Source organism: Vidua chalybeata, chromosome 3 (assembly GCF_026979565.1).
Source record: "Vidua chalybeata isolate OUT-0048 chromosome 3, bVidCha1 merged haplotype, whole genome shotgun sequence".
Taxonomy (NCBI): Eukaryota; Metazoa; Chordata; class Aves; order Passeriformes; family Viduidae; genus Vidua; species Vidua chalybeata.
This window is the reverse complement of record NC_071532.1, coordinates 103,599,408-103,616,241: the sequence shown is the minus strand read 5'-3', so window position 1 is coordinate 103,616,241 and position 16,834 is coordinate 103,599,408. Positions and strand designations below refer to the sequence as shown.

General features: G+C 41.9%; 1 protein-coding gene across 3 annotated transcripts; it reads left to right on the top strand.

The window, feature by feature from the left end:
• The first annotated feature begins 55 nt into the window (after positions 1-55).
• MATN3 (matrilin 3) lies at positions 56-16,784 on the top strand. 3 transcript variants are annotated; one of them, XM_053938019.1, is made up of 8 exons: positions 56-1,775; positions 3,701-4,270; positions 7,169-7,291; positions 7,714-7,836; positions 8,368-8,490; positions 10,300-10,422; positions 13,951-14,058; positions 15,871-16,769. In XM_053938019.1, the coding sequence occupies exons 1-8, from the start codon at positions 1,604-1,606 to the stop codon at positions 15,924-15,926; spliced, it is 1,398 nt and encodes a 465-aa protein (XP_053793994.1). In that variant the 5' UTR covers positions 56-1,603; the 3' UTR covers positions 15,927-16,769. The 3 variants fall into 3 exon arrangements, with proteins under 3 accessions (XP_053793994.1, XP_053793996.1, XP_053793995.1); XM_053938020.1 differs by lacking the exon at positions 56-1,775 and adding an exon at positions 2,007-2,130 and having other exon boundaries at positions 15,871-16,765; XM_053938021.1 differs by lacking the exon at positions 10,300-10,422 and having other exon boundaries at positions 15,871-16,784.
• The last annotated feature ends 50 nt before the right edge of the window (positions 16,785-16,834 follow it).

Here is a 16,834-nt window from a genome sequence, read left to right as displayed (position 1 = left end):
CAGTAGTGTTGGTTGATCTTTTTGGTGGCTTTTTTGTTTAAGTGCTTCAGTGTGCTGCAGACAGTCCAGCATACTTAGTTACAGGTTTAGTGGTTGATCCATGCTTCAGTAGAAGTCCTTATGTGGCTGGAGAACATGGATTCTCTCTAACACACAGTCCCTGTGTTAAAGCCTTTGCAGTTCAAGTACTTGGGTGACTTCCACTTGTCTGATTGGTACTTAGCCATGAGCTGGGAAAAGGGAATTGTACTGGAGGTTTTGAGCCCTTGGGGAAATCTGATGTCTGGTCAGCTCAGGCATTAAAAGCAGGACAGACACCCCGTAGGACTACAGCATTTACATTGGAAAATGTCCAGAGTTGTTGGAGATAGGCCATAACTTGTGATGTTCTACAATCAACAAAAGACCCCAAACCAAAAAAAACAAGCTGCAAAAAACTTTTCATTCTTCCTCTTTTGTAGCAAGAGCTGTAAAGAGGTAAAAGATTATTTAACAATTTAAATAATCTGAAGAAATCTGACAAACATTTTACTGCTTTGGAAGAGAAGAGGTACCTGGTGTTAAATTCTGGGAAAAGAGATTCAGATTGCTGCAGCATATAATTTGTGGGGTTATTCCTGTACTTTCAATATCTATCTCTCTACACATTTAAAAATGCTCTGTTAAGGGCTGTGCTGCCAGCAGTGGTTAACTCAGGTGCCACCTGTGAGAGCACTTTGCAGAACAGTGGTCTCAGACCCTCTCTGCCCCTGTTCTGAGAGTGCTGTCCCTCTGTTACCCTGAGGGCATACCCAGGGTGGGCCCAGTGTTGCTGGCAGTGGCACTCTTATTTCCAGATTCTGGAGCTGCACTGGATCTGAACTCCCACAGAGACTCCAAACCCAGGGCGTCTTTAGATGCTGCCACAGACTGCTTCAGTCTGACTCTGGAGGGAGGAAGGGGGGTGTGTGAAAGACCACTGGTTTTGTGAGGTATAAGAAACAGAGCTGCAACTGGGTGCTGCTCAATTCCAGCACACACACTGCTGTGGGTCCCTCTGCAGTGAGGGTGTGTGTGTCTGACCATGAGTGGGCAAAGAGCTCCTGCCAAGGGCTGTTTACTGAAATGGGTGGCTGACGATGTTTGTGAGCAGTATTTGACAGCAGCAGGCACTGCCTGAAATTTGTCCGGTGTGTGTGTGCATGTGCTCTTGCTCAAAAAGCTGCAGTGTCTTCTGAGAGAGAAAAGCCATTATACTCCCCTGGAGCCCTGCCCTGTGGCTTTCTTCTGCTTGAAGGGTGGTGGTCCCTCTTCCCTGATACTGTTTGCAGCCTTTAGGAATATGATGGTGGCCTCTTCTACTGTGCCTTCGTGGCAGAACTTGCTGAAGTGAGTCAGTGCCTGCCTGATACTGTACAGCTGGGGGTTGGTGGTTCCTCTTCTAAATCAAGGCTTCCTGTTCCACTGATGGAGGTGATGGGAGAGAAGATGATCCTGCAATACAACCGGATACAGATTTGGCAAAGGCGTCTTCTAAAGCCCTGTGCTGGAGCTCAGGGTGCCTTTGTGCCATAAGCCGTGCTTTCCCAAAGCTCACTGCAGCTTCCTGCAGGAATTGGCCAAAATGCCCTTGGCCAAATTTGGCAACAGAGTGGGGAGCTTGTGCCTCTGTGACGACACTAGGAGCTTTCTCCCTTTCTTTGCAACTACTGTGCTGGAGACGGAAAGGCAAAATAAGCCTGGACCAAACACTTGCGGTGAAGGAAGAACGGCGTCTCAGCTCCCGCTGCGCCCAGGTTTGAGCCCTGCCCCGGCCCTGCCGCACGTTCCTAACGACCAGCTCTAATCCTCGCCCCCCTTCCCTCTCCCCAGGGCTGAGCGCCCGTCGGGGCGGGGGAGCGAGGGCCACCGGCCCGCCCTGGGGAGGAGGCGGCGGGGGCGGCCGATGCCCCCTCGGTGTCCCGTCCCCCTTCCCGGTCCCGGCAGCTTTAAATGCGGCGCGGCGGGCGCGGGCCGGCGGCAGCACCATGGGGCGGGCGCTCGGCATCCTGGGCTGCTGCCTGGCGCTGGCGCTGCTGCCGCTGCCCGCGGCCCCGCGGGGCCCCGCGCTCCGCCCGCGCCGGCAGCCGCGCCCCGGCGGCCGCTCCGCAGGTACCGCACCGGGCCCGCGGCCCCGCTCCGCGCTCCCTCGCTGCTGCCCCGCTGCCGCTCCGCGCCTCTGAACCCCGAGCTCTTCCCTACCTGTGCTCGAAACATCTTTATTTCAGACTCGTGGAAGGACCAGGTTGCTGAAAACCATTTTTTTCCTTCTCACTCTAAAAAAAATAATTTTTCTTTTTTCCTTCTTTTTTTTTTTTTTTTTTTTTTTCATGTCTTAAGCTACGCATGCATGCACTAACATTTCTTCCTGTTTTTTTCAGCTTTCCAAAAGCAAAACTGAATTACAGGATGAATACAGAATTATATAGAATATATGTGGCTGGGATCCTAGATTTGTCTGGTCTATTACTCCATCCAAAGGCAAAATCAACTATGCTGCTATGCTTCCTGAGGGAATTTGTGCAATTTCATTTTTTTCCTCTGTTTTCACTTGAATCAGAGAAAAAAGGTTTCTCATGCCTTGGAAAAAACTAAAAACTGCTGTTTTCACCTCTACTTTTAAGATACTTGTTAAGATTTTTAAAATTTAAGCTAGAATGGCATAATAAAAGTCAACTTGATAGTAGCCAGGAGAAGTGTGTCAGGTTCCCAAAACAAGGTGTGAATTCAAACTGGACACCTCATATTTTGCTATTTAATGCACTGGTGAGCCAAGATATCTCTTTTATAGAAATACTCTTGTTTTGGGTTGTCCATTTTTCAGCTGCAAATCCAACCTTGATGGTATAAATTAAGTACATGGTACCGTCTGTGTCAGGATGTGGTATCAGGACAAGGAGGGAGCGTTTCAGTTGCCTGCTGTCACTGTCTTGATTGGTTTTTGTCTTCCTAGAAGTGATGCTTGTCTCTGATCTAAGCTATGGCTTTTCTGCTTCTGTCTAGATTTATATGGCAGTGAGGAATTTTGGAAATGTGTGTGTAAATGTTCATTTTTACATATAAAATTATTTCATGAGTAATTTCATTTTTCTCTCTGCTCTACAAGCCTTAAAACAATAACAATTTCCAAAGAAGCCTTTTTACAACATCATTTTTTCTTTTCCTTGTTGGCCTTTATTTGTTCTTGTTGTGTATTTTGGATTGTAATTTAAAAACAAGAAATCCTAATTAGGAGTTTATATTGTTACTATCCTAAAAAATATTACAATCTGTTCCCTATGTGATCTACTCAGATGTTTTGCCATTTTATTTCTTTATCTTATAAAAACTGGAATTCAAACTTTATGAAAATAAATAGTAAATACATTTTTATATAATTGTTCCATCTCTTTGTTGGCTGGTTACCACAAACCTTCGTTTCAAGGATAGTTAGACATTTTGAGAGCTCAAATGCACTTATCTATTAATGTTTAGAAAAAATCAGTTATTTATTACTTGTCAAAATTAATATTTATGACTCTCTAATATGCTGCTCACTGTAATTTGAAGCCTCTTCATAAAGAATCAACCAACATTTTCTGGCAGGAGTAGTTTGCCATGGCAGCACTCACTGCCCTTGGGTGAGTGAGAGCTCCTGTCCTGTGTAGGAGATGACTGAAGCATTTTCCTTCCTTCTTGGCAGACACTGCCTGTAAGAACCGGCCTCTAGACCTCGTCTTCATCGTAGACAGCTCCCGCAGCGTCCGACCTGAAGAGTTTGAGAAAGTGAAAACCTTCCTGTCAGAAATGATCGATACCCTGGATGTTGGTGAAAGAACGACGCGTGTGGCGGTCATGAACTATGCCAGCACTGTCAAGGTGGAGTTTCCCCTCCAGACCTACTTTGACAAAGCCTCTATGAAGGAAGCTGTGTCTCGCATTGAGCCCTTGTCTGCTGGCACGATGACCGGCCTTGCCATCCAAACTGCCATGGAAGAAGTCTTCACCGAGGAAATGGGCGCCCGGCCAGCAACCTTCAACATCCCCAAGGTGGTCATTGTTGTGACGGATGGACGGCCACAAGACCGGGTTCAAGATGTGGCGGCAAGCGCCCGGACAGCTGGCATCGAGATCTACGCGGTCGGGGTGGACCGGGCAGACATGCAGTCCCTGAGGATAATGGCCAGTGAGCCTCTGGATGAACACGTCTTCTATGTGGAGACCTACGGCGTGATAGAAAAGCTGACATCCAGATTCAGGGAGACTTTCTGTGGTAAGGGGATCAGTCCAAGAGAGTAGTGTAACTTGGCTCCTTGTGACTTCTGCTGCGGTTCCACTCCTTAAGAAAGAAGTTTTTCAGAAGTGTTATGTATCACATCTAAATATTTCCTTTACCATCCACTGGGCAAACAAGCCAACCCTCTTTTTCAGTAGAGCCCAAGTAACGGCCTTTCATTTTGAATAGTGACCTTAGTGTAGGTAACAGACCTGACTCGAGTGGACCTCCTTGTTCAGTTGGTCAGATTTAGGGAGAAAGAGAAATCACAGCAATCTAGACAAGGTTTGACTGCATGTATTTATTGAATTACTGCACACCAGAGCTGTGCAGGGTGCTCATTTATTTTCCCAGCTCACTGGGAAGCAAGGACGATGGGCATGTGGAGCTGAAGGGATTCCCTATAGGTTCAGAGTAGGACAATCAGCATGGCAGGTAAACCACTGCAGTGGCTTGAGCAATCTGGTGCAGGATAAAGTGCCCAAATGCAGCAGCAGGTCATCTCAGAATAGCTTTCACTCCTTAGGCACTGCTGGGCTTTTCCAGTGTGCCAGGCCCACATCTCCCTCTGTTTCTCTGCAGCTTGATTTACACAAGGAACTGTGGGATATTATTAATTAGCTTGGTTTTTTCAGGGCTGATCTTATAAAAATGCTGTATGTATTTGGTTTAGGCTAGAACTCCACTAACAATGCTAGGCCAGAGTGGGCTGTTACTGTCATTTACAGGGAAAAAAGGTAATCTGGAGCATTTAGAACTGCCTATAGATAGCTGTGACACAGCCCTACTCACAAAAATCAAATGACAACTTTCTGACAATCAAAAAACATGTGCAAAGTAGATTTTTCTAGTGAATTTCTAAGAAATTTACTTTTGAATAAATCTCCAGCAAATAATAGGTATAAATGACATTGTAAAAGAATTAAAATAACAGCCACTTCCTTGGGAACTTGTTTGGCAGTGTGTTACTTTGTTTTTTCAGAGCCTTACTAAAAATTACCACCACACCTTTTGAGTATGTTTAGAGTGAATAAACCTCTTTCTCTAGGTATGAAATAAATGTGTAAGACTGTCTGCAGACAGGACATTTTGCCAGTAATTAGCATAGGAAATGCCTTGAGGTTTGGCTTGACACCACGCTGTGCTGCTGGTGTGACCAGATCCTCACAAGTGCCCACCTGGCTGGACAGGTATGTGTGCTGTGAACACAGCACTCATGTCCACCTATGTTCTCACCAAAGCAAGTCTTTTCATAGCAGATAGAAAAATCTCTTGTTCTTAAGAATAAACTGTTTATTGTGCTGAAGCCCAGAAATTACACCCCTGCAAGGCTGGAGGGTAAATCAGAGAGCTCACACGTGTACACTTCCAGCGGAACGCTGAGGTGCCTGCGTGCAGTTTGCCAGAATCTGGGATTCATGAAAAAAACAGGGTGAAGGAAACAGTCTTTAAAAAGACTCCTATAAATCAAATGAATCTAAGAGGGTCTTGTAAGACAGTGTGGTAAACTGGGTCCCTTTCCAGCTCCAGAGTGCTTTTTGGTCAGAAATCTGTACTCACCAGTGGCAACTAGGATTTTTTTTTGCTTTGACCAAGGCAATTAATTTATCTGCAGGGTGAACTGAAAACAGGAAAACTAATGTTCAAGGGAAAAACAGCTGGCTAAGATCAAGGTCTTGATGCATTGAAAGCATTATTCAGCATGAGGCCATCCTAGAGATGGAAAAGTCTTAGCCTTGAATTGCTGTCCAAGTCAGTGGACATTTGACTTTCCTACCACAAAAATCTGACTATTTGAGTCTGAGCTTCTCACTCATGCTTGAAAAGACCACCCAGAAATTTTGTTCATGTTAAATGTAAAGACAAGACAACTCTATCAGCCTTTTTAGCAGACTTCTAAAACAAGGAAGATTTCCTTGTTTTAGAAAATGGGAAATGTTGCCATTTTGTTGCCACAAAATTGCCTTGTTTTCAGAAATACATGAGAAGGTTTAAGCACTCTTGCTTCTAATTTTTTATCTCACCAGTATTGCTTTGGAGATTTATTTTACCAGTAATGCATACCCACTATAATACTAATTAGTAACTACTAATCGATGTAAAAAACTCAGGTAAAACCAGACCTGTCTTCCCATTTCTCTCTAATCCTCCCTTCCCTTCCCTTCCCTTCCCTTCCCTTCCCTTCCCTTCCCTTCCCTTCCCTTCCCTTCCCTTCCCTTCCCTTCCCTTCCCTTCCCTTCCCTTCCCTTCCCTTCCCTTCCCTTCCCTTCCCTTCCCTTCCCTTCCCTTCCCTTCCCTTCCCTTCCCTTCCCTTCCCTTCCCTTCCCTTCCCTTCCCTTCCCTTCCCTTCCCTTCCCTTCCCTTCCCTTCCCTTCCCTTCCCTTCCCTTCCCTTCCCTTCCCTTCCCTTCCCTTCCCTTCCCTTCCCTTCCCTTCCCTTCCCTTCCCTTCCCTTCCCTTCCCTTCCCTTCCCTTCCCTTCCCTTCCCTTCCCTTCCCTTCCCTTCCCTTCCCTTCCCTTCCCACACCTTGTCCTTAATGGAAAAGAACTAGATGCAAAGAGCCAGAAGGTCCTTTTCATGGCTGAGTTCTCCTTTCCAGTGTAATGTTACTGAATGCTTAAAATCTCTCCTTGTTGAACCATCTCATTTTCAATTCATCTTTTCTCCTGCCACCTCAGGTAATGAGTTATTTCCATGCTGTTTATGGCCTCTCTCTCCTGTCTATGGAGTGGTGCAAAGGAGATCTGTAACTTGTTGTGACAGCAACACAGCACTGACATTTACTACCACTGATCCAGCAAACAGTGCAAGATGTACTTCTGTAAGCATGAATGAGCAATGCCCGTTCCTTCCCTCTGGGGTGACTGAAGTTCCTCTCTGTCATGCCCTTTGTAGCTGTGAACGTGTGTGCCCTGGGGACCCACGGCTGCCAGCAGCTCTGTGTGAGTAACGGGGTATCCCACCTCTGTGACTGCTATGAAGGATACACCCTGAATCCAGATAAGAGAACCTGCTCAGGTATTATTCCTTTGGATAACGAGTTCAACTAGAAAAAAAAAAAAAATAAACTAACACTATTCTTGGATTTGAGATGCTACTTGTATGCTTCTGTTGAAACAACAAACTTCTGTATCTTTTTCAGTAAGAATTCTAGAAATTAATAAATAAAACTCAGCTGCAAGTAATGGTGAGATGTAGTTTGATTCTATCACCGTCCTTTTTATTGTGCCTACAGATCCATTCATGAGGGCCAGATGCCAAAACAAAGTCTTCAAATACATTATACATATTTTCTCCTACCACTTGTTCTAATTCCTTCAATTACTATTGCCATTTCTGAGCTGATTTCAAATCAAAATATATTTTAAAATGGGAATGTGCACTCCATCTCAAACTGCCTGTTACTAACAATGAGTTGTTTCTCTAACACGCCTGACAAGCTGTGGACATGTGTGCACCTGGGAGGCACGAGTGTGGCCAGATCTGTGTGAGTAACAACGGATCCTATGTCTGTGACTGCTATGAAGGCTACACCTTGAATCCAGACAAGAAGACTTGCTCAGGTAAGACTTAAAGGCTACTTGAATACATGAAACTCATGGAGATATGGACATGTTTTCCATGAGTTACTCTAAAATGAGAACTCAGCTGTAGTCTTTTCCTTGTTTCCATTAACAGTAACATTGCATTTTTCTTTAAATTTGTCGATTAGAAAATGTAGTTTGGCACTTATCTACCATTTTATGGTCTTCACAAAATTCCATAAACATTGTTTAGCTGCTTAGTCTGACACAGGGCAGGTTATTGCTCATCTCATGTGGGTTTTTAGATTCATCCTTACTGGGGATGTATGGGACTGTTGGAATTGCTGATGAAAGGCAGAACTGCATGAAATGTGGTGTAGTAATGTCTTGCAGTATCTGCCTCCTCCATTAAATAATTAATAACTGAATTCACTTGTCTGCATCATAATATAATAATGTAGTAGGACACTGGTTAAATTGTAATGAAATTGTAATTAAAAATGTTGAGCATTTAAAACAGTTTGTGGAAGGGATTAACAGGCTTCTTTCCTAAACTGTGGCTCCCCACAGCCCAGGACATGTGTGCACCTGGGAGGCATGACTGTGCCCAAGTCTGTCTGAGTAATGATGGATCCTACAGCTGTGGCTGCTATGAAGGATACACTCTGAATCCAGACAAGAAGACTTGCTCAGGTAAGCTCTGATTAAGAAAAAAATGTATTTCACTTAAAGCAAGCAGCTTTTTAAAATCTGGTAAATTGATGTTAATTTTCTGATAAATTATCCCAGAGTTTCTGTACAACTCCTGAAAACAACTTTGTTTTACCATATGTACAGTAGTAATTTTAGATCTTTGGCTCTTCTGCTGTTGTGTGAAGCTTGTATTTGGTTAAGATTAAAATGCCATTTGGCATTTCCTTGAGGACTTCACAGTATTTTCACACCCGTGGAGTGTGAATTGCCATACCCAGCATGTGATATGGACCACTTTTGTCAGAAAACTCTTCAGTAAAGCAGCACAAGGGAATGAGATGAGGGAGAGCATGGACTGTGCTGGAAGAGAGATTGCAGTCTGTATCATCATGAGTGTGATTGCTCTTTCTGGTGGATGTGTTTGGACCTTAAAAAATATTCCAGCCTTACAGCTCTAGAGGATGGAGATAAATGTTCCTTCTCAGTGCTGGTCTCTTGTGGAGAACAAGAGCATAGATGCAGCTGGTACTCAGGGATGTACATATAAGTATATATTATCTACAAATTGTTATCTATTCTATATTATCTTCACTTGATTAGGGTTTGATCTTCACTGTGAATTTCTTTGGATGTATCACTGGTGATTTATTTAGGGAAAATCATTTTTTTTTTCCCCACTTCCACTATAATCCCTTTCCTTACTATATTTTGTGTGACAAACTGTTGAATTTAGGCTTCCAGTTCCAGGAAGTTCTGGGCAAATCTCTCAAGGTAAGTCACAGGTCTCACATCTCAAAGAGTTCTGAAGCCAGAGGGCCTCAGTAGGTTAGGAGCCGATTTTGTAAATATGGTGCTTAGCATTAGCTCTTAGCTGGCATTACAGAGAAGCAATAAACATGTGAGGGAATGTAAATTCAGTTAGGCCTCCCCTTTGGGAGTCTAATCCCAAACCTCATTTCATAGCACTGATTCTCCTTCTGCTTACTCAAACTTTAAATTATTTTCTTCACATTGCTTGCTTTTTTTTTTTTTTTTTCTCCTTTTGAATCTCATTTTGCAGTATCCTGCTAATGATTTTCCAACCACCCAGGTCTTTGTCGCAATTATATCACAAAGATGTGCAAGAATGTTGCAAAGCTAGTCTAGGTCTTTTCCTTTTTTTCTTCTTTTCCTTTGCTTCCTTTCCCTTCTCATTTTTTTCTCTCTTTCTTGCTCTCTTCCTTTCTTTCTCCACCCTTTTTTTTTCTTGTGCCTTACTGGGCCTTCTTACTGCAAAGATATCCAAATATAGGAACTCCTTCTCAGCTTGCCCTTTCAGAATTGACATGTTAAATTTGGCAGAAAACAGCAGCCTCACACATAAAGTGCCCACTTTAAAACTGGCAGTGGGTGTCACATCTTTTTTAGCAGCCACATATACTTTTCTGTTTATGGTCTTTTCACTCCCTAAAACAGTGTCTTCTTCAACTCAATTAGAGCTGAAATAATGCCAAATAGTCTCTTAAAATCAAGATATTTGTTCTCTGAAATTCTGTTGGAGAATTGTTTTGTGACTTCTTCACTTCCAGTTCCATTCCTTTTGCCATCTGTTACAGCTGCAGAAAAGTGTTGCCAGTATTCCAAAATTTCCTACTAATTTTGTGACGTTGATAGCCAGATAGAAACACACTCTGTGCACCCTGCTCTGGTTAACAGCACACTGACACGCAGTAAAAACATCCTGGTTTGAATCCAAATGAGGATACATTTGCGAATGGGAATCAAAGTTTGGATATGGATTGATATTCTCCTCTGCAATGCCTCCCTCAGCTGCCGACGTGTGTGCGCCTGGCAGGCACGACTGCCAGCAGGTCTGCGTGAGAGGCGACCAGTTCTACTCCTGTGACTGCCACCGAGGCTACACCCTCAACCCAGACAGGAGGACGTGCTCAAGTAAGAGCAGACTGCTGATCCCCTTCCAGCCATGCCCTCTCTTGTTAGCATGTGAATATATTTGTATCTGCCTGAGGAGCTTTCACACGGGCTCGGGTGTTAAAATTAACAGTTCTATATCACTCTGCCTAGCCCACTTGAGCAAATGTCAGAGACACAAAGAACTTTATATGTAACAATGTTAGTAAATACTCACCATGCAGTCTTTGTCAACTTAGAAATAAGGCCTTCCCTAATTCATGTAATATTCAGCAAACCCAGAACTGACAAATTGTTGAGAGAAGATCTGGGGTTAGTCACACACTTTACTGTGGAATGTGTGTACCACCATGCAAGACAGTTTGAGGTGATGTCCTCCCCTCCAGGCTGAATTTCATCTTGCTGTTCCTTTCTTTAGCTTCTCAGTGACTTCGTTTTACAGTAAAAAGGTAACAATTTCAGAAGTGTTTCTTTGCTTCCCAGTTTCCTTACTGTAAAGTTATTGTGTACTGGAAACCTTTCCTAGTGTACCTTTGGAGCTGATGTGGCATCTCACATCTGGTGGGGTTACGCAGCTGGGTCAGAGGGAGCAAGGTCTGACGTATCCCTTGATTAATTAATGTATTAATCCCCAGTAAGACAATTGCTGCTCCAACGTGAGACCAGTTACACATCTCAGCAGTTCCTGATAAGATTCATAGAGGACAGGATCCTGGCATGGAAAAGCATTGCCATTGGGGAGCATTAAAAAATGTTATCTTGGTTTTGGATAACTACTTCACCAAAGCACATCCTGTGTGAGCCGGTGTGTGTGCACCAGGAACCTATGCCTGGCAGCAGGTCTGTGGGAGTGGATCATAGACCTGTGACTGCTATGAAGGCTTTATCTTAAATTCAGATGACAAAACATGCTCAAGTAATAACTTAATGTTTGGGTATTTTACTGAATATGTGTATTTATTGAAGCACCTCTTTTTATTGTGTCAAGCATTTTTAATCTGTTTGAGAAATGGTCTATCAACTCACAGGCTCTCAGGAAGTACAATCCCTTTTCATTCTTTTATGCCTCTTTCCAAAATATTTTGAGCTAGTTTGGTCCTTCTTTAGTTATAGCAGTTACTGTATTTAAAACTAGTTTTACAGCAAGGTTAATGTTGCTGCTTATCTATCATCACACCTTGAAAGACTGACTGTATTTAAAAATACAGTCTGTCATAATCTTAATTCCTGAAATGGGAATAATTGAGGGTGTTGGCAAGGCAGGGTTCTGGGGCACCTGCCTCTGGGATGTGAGTCTCCATTGCCTACCAGCATTTGGAGAATGGCTGGGGGGTCCCCAGGGGAACAATACTCAGGTTAGAACTAATGCAATGCTAAACCTTGTATTCTCAGCATCTCCTCTAAGCTGAGTGGGGCAAGAATGAACTCAACAAGTGTTTTCAGACAGGCAATACTGGGATCAACTGTTGGCAGAACCTCTCCACAGTTTGATGTAGAATCCAAAGTTAAGTTGGGTAGGAAGGGACCTCAAGAGCTACCTAGGTGTACCCCTGGTTCAGAGTGGGAAAAACCTGCCATCACACCAAGTGGCTGAAGATGCTGTGTAAGAGCAGAGTTATAAAATAGGTAGATATAGATAAACACCATCTGCAAAAATAGTTTCTGTTGGTCTGGACTTGACCACAAATGCAGTGTAAAAACACAGCTTTAGCATGTTTTGTGTGACTTGCTGGGCATCCCAGTGGCAACAGGAATGCCCCAAATTTTGAATATCAAATACTGGAAAACTCTCAGTTTCACAGTTGGACTATAGCAGAATTCAGAATACCCTTGGACAATTGCCAGAGCTGGTTGGAAAAATAATTTTGTTAAAACAGACAAAATCCAAGGAAGATCTGTATCTGTCATTGTAGAATTTAAATGCAGACATAAAAAGTTAACTGGCAGTTGGTTGGAAACCAACCATAGTGGTGTGATGTTCTGAACTGGCCTTCCTCCAGCTGACTCTTGAAGAGCTCTTCTTTGTACATTGACCAAAAAGCCAGTGGAATGTTCCAAGGAGGGGAGCTGAACAAATACAGGCTCAGTGGAATCAAGGAGACACCAATTTCAACACTGGCTTTAAGACAAATGAGTTTCTGCACTGCTAAATCTGCTACCTCATAGATTTTGCAGTTTTGTTGCAAAATGGGAGTAATAATAGCATAACTGCTAAAAAACCCAAACAAATCAAACCAACCAACCAACCAACCAAAAAAAAAAAAAAAAAAAGCCAAAAACAGTTCAGGAAAAATGGGAAATGTACTTATGTATAATATTTCTATTTTTTTACTGTTACAATGCTCACACACATTGTTTGACATTGATCAGCTATGCATTCATATATCCAAAATTATATATATGTATATATTATTAATTACATATATACAAAAAATTTTTAATATATTATTTTTACCTTTGCAAGTAATGTAAAAACACATGTATTAAGAGATGGGTATTATACACAGGTAATACCTCTTGATAAGTTATTGAAAATGTATTTCTAGTCTCTCTTTTAAGAAGGCTTTGCTTTTGGAAGCTTATTATTCCAGTCTCAGATGTGGATGGTGAACTCTGCAGTTCCTGTGCTGTAGTATCTGTTGATACACTTGTTCTCAGCCTTCATCAAAGTGGTGCAGCCTTAACTTATTTACTTTATGGAGCAGGTGAGGTTAAATTGAGAACTCACAGCCATCTACTGATGCTTGACATTATTATATTACAGTGAAATTGTCATAATTTTTGGGGTTTCTTTTGTGAATTATGGAGAAGAAGGAATTCTTGAGGACAGCGGAGGCTGGTCCCCTGCAAATTTGGAAGACTGAGTACAAGACTTAGGAACAGATTAAATGGAAGCACTGTGGAGTATAGCAAAGATCACTTTCTCTTTCTGAAGAGACTGGTAGCATACTGGTAGTATGACTTAGCTGTCATACTAAGTGGCTCCTCCAGTTAGATTGCTGTGACTTTCTGCTAGATTATAAATTCACATGGGCCTATTTGAATGATGTCATTCCCTCCATCTATATTAATGTGACATTTGAATGGATTTGTGTCCATACTCTTGAATCAAGAAAGTTACTCCCTAGGCATGCATGTCGCAAATATTAGAAACCAAGAGTACTTGTGGCGCAACACAATTAAAGTTGAAGAGGAGGCTGGTTGGTCTCTGCAGCCAGAACCTTTTTTTATTTTATTTTTTTTTCTCAGTAAAGGTCTAATTTAAAGAGAGTAGAGGATTCAGGCAGGCAGGTGAGGAACATCCTGCTCTGCTTCCTTCTTGGTTCGAGTTGAGCTCTCTCTTGCCTGTCCTGGACTATGACACTCAGGTCTCTGGCTACACACCAGCCCCTATTCACTGCTGCCCCTCCTTCCCAACTGCCCTGGCTTGTAGTGCTTGCTGTAGCGTCACATCATGGGTTTGACTCCTTCCACAGGATCAAGCATTTTCTTGGGATTTAAATGTTCAATAATTGTAGTAAATATACTAAATGCTGTTTTCTCTCTTAGGAGCCATAACGAGCAGTCTTGTAACAACTGAAGAGTCCTGTAAGTGTGAAGCCATAACTGCCCTCCAGGACTCAGTGACCTCACACCTTGAAGCTCTGTCCAAAAAATATATCCTTTTTCTCACATGATCACTTGCATTCAGTACATTCCTGGTGTTTTAGAAGTAGCTGTTTTGTTATAAACCAGGGAAGAAATATCCAGAGAAGTAAGTCTTTTCAGGGTAATTTCACAAATATTATGGAAAAAAAGATAGGTTGTTACAAACACCATTATGTTTTCACATTTCATTGAAGAGCAACACGATACAGATAAAATAAATGCATATACCCACATCCCCTAGATTATATCTGCCATGTTGAACATCAAGCACTGTTCATCAAACTCATAATTCTTCTAGCTGGCTTTTACTGTTACATCAAACACTCAGTTTTGAGCCCTCCTATTATGTCCCAAAACTTTAGGGACAACTTCACGGGCAGTGTGACAACAGTCCCATTAGCTGTGGTATTCCTCTGCATCCCACCTCCATAGGCAGGCACTGTCCCAAGTGTTTTTCAAGCACCTTCTTTTCTCTGAAAATCTGTGAGCCTGTTAGTATCCGGGCACGCAGGAGCATGAGAGGGCTGTGAGGCAGGGTGCTGAGGCTGGAGGCTCTGGTTACGCCTTGTGCCCGCAGGAGACCCGAGGTGCCGGCTGGCGCTGGAATTTGCCGGCTGCCTTTGCTGCAGTGCCGTGTCTGCAGCCGGGCAGAGAAATGCGGTCCGCCCCCGGATCAGACATTCCACAAACATGTGGGAGAGAAAAAAAACCCAAGCAATAAGCAAAGAGAAAGTGGTGATCTGTGTTGTACCACAGCAAGCCTGAATGCTGGAATAAATGCCCTCAGATGACATTGCAGGAACTAATAACTGGAAGTTGAAGTTGGACAAGCTGTGGTACATCATAAGGCATAATTTTTAGAAGTGAGAGTGCTTGATCACTGCTACAATTTACCAAGGAAGGTCACAGATTTTCTTTGCTGAAAATTTTTGAAACAGAATTTTTTTTCTGTAAAAGGTGCTCTTATTCAAATAGAAATTGATTAAAGGAGCATTATGTCTGTGGTTATCATCCCAATCTCTTAGGCTTCAAAATGAAGGAAGAGTGGACTATTTAAGACTAAAAAAAAGGAGAGTAAAGTAGTGAGTTTTATACATCACTTAGATAGATACAAGAGTTTTTCAGTTTGCCTAAGTATCTGAAAGTCAAATAAAGACTTCTGCCAAGGACACAAAACTTTCCCAGTTTTTGAATAAATTCGAAGTTATTTTAATGAGATCTAATTGCACATCCCTCTTCATGCAGTGCACTTGGAATTCAGTTTATCTACCTGGGAAAAGCAAGGGGAAAAACTCAGATTTTCCTGGATTATAATGTATAATTCTAGGGAATCTAATTAGTTAAAACTGAACACCAAGATATTTACACCTGTAATGTCATCTCAGTAGTAGCACATCCTTCAGAGATCAATCTTTCTACCCCAAGAGCTCATGTTAAGCAAGAAAATGTTGTAGGTTAAAGTTAGGAATAGACTTTATTACAAAGAACTGAGGCTTTCTTTCAAAGTCATTCTTTGATGTGCCATTTCTATCCCTAGAACCCTTTCAAGACAACCCAGAAAACAGCAGAGACCATCACCTTCTTCTCCTCATCCCTGGGTATCACCTAATCCAACTCTTTCTAAGAGATTAGGGTTGTTGAGATTATTTGGGAAGATGCCAGATCTTGACAGAAGTCTAATATGTTTAGAAATCTCTGTTTCAAGCATGTATTGACTTAATCTAGAAACCAGACTGTTTTTTGAAAATGCAGCAATGAGAAAGACTGTAAATAAAACAAACCTTATAGCCATCTATTTTATTCCCCTTAACAACTGACCACTAGAGGAAGTGTCTGAGAAACTGCAGGCATATCAAGAGAGACAGCAGATTGTCTGAGCTATCATTTTGCTGTATTTTAAAATAATTTTTCAGAATCAAACCTTGTAATTGTTTTCAGGAAACTTTATTTCATTGCACAGCTTACAAAACAGCAGTGGTTTATTATTATCAACAAATGTCAAGAAGACTTCAGGGAGACAAGAGCCTTGAAAATACAGTGACCCTAAAGATCTTCATGTACAATCACTTTATAGCAATGAAGCTACTCATACCTGCTGTGCTTCAGTTTCTACTGCAGATATTTCTTTTCTGTGGTAACTGCATTTTTTATTCTCTTACTTCAAAGTAAATATAGAAAAAAAATGAATGGATACAGTATATCACATTATATAAAACTTTCAAATGGCAAAGCAGAATGCCAGAGTGCCTATGTCTTCTTTTAATTAAATGGGAAAGTTGGATCTTGTAACTTATTTTAATAAAATACAATATGATATGCACATTGATGTTGGAAGTTATTTTGTATTCAACCTAAAGGACACGTGTTATGAAATAAAGGGTTTAAAAAACCCAAGGAAACAGAACTTCAAGGATAAAAGAGGCATAAATGGAAGAAATAAACAGAATACTCCCCCAAGTCACATGTTTGGAAAAAGAAGTATTTGATTTTAAAACCTAGATGTCACTGTAAATATAGATAAAAGATGGAACAGTAATTTCAAGTATTAATAATGTTAAAAATGTAGAAGAATGAAAGACATCCTCCAATTTAATATTTTTATCCTGCAAGATTTACTTATGTTCTCAGTCGTTCCTATTGTCATTACAGACTTTACTGACACTTTACTGGTGTCAATCTGGCTTTTAGGATAAAACACACAAGCTAACAATTAAAAAAAAATTACTTGTTAAAGGAATCCAGTCATTATATACACTTGGAATTTATAATCATCCAAATACTTTAG

Excerpts from the sequence above, each read along its gene's own strand:
- MATN3 (XM_053938019.1), top strand. The coding sequence starts at position 1,604 with ATGCCCTTGGCCAAATTTGGCAACAGAGTGGGGAGCTTGTGCCTCTGT. Across the intron at positions 7,292-7,713 it reads AGATAAGAGAACCTGCTCAG|CTGTGGACATGTGTGCACCT; the intron begins GTATTATTCCTT and ends ACGCCTGACAAG. Across the intron at positions 10,423-13,950 it reads AGACAGGAGGACGTGCTCAA|GAGCCATAACGAGCAGTCTT; the intron begins GTAAGAGCAGAC and ends TTTCTCTCTTAG.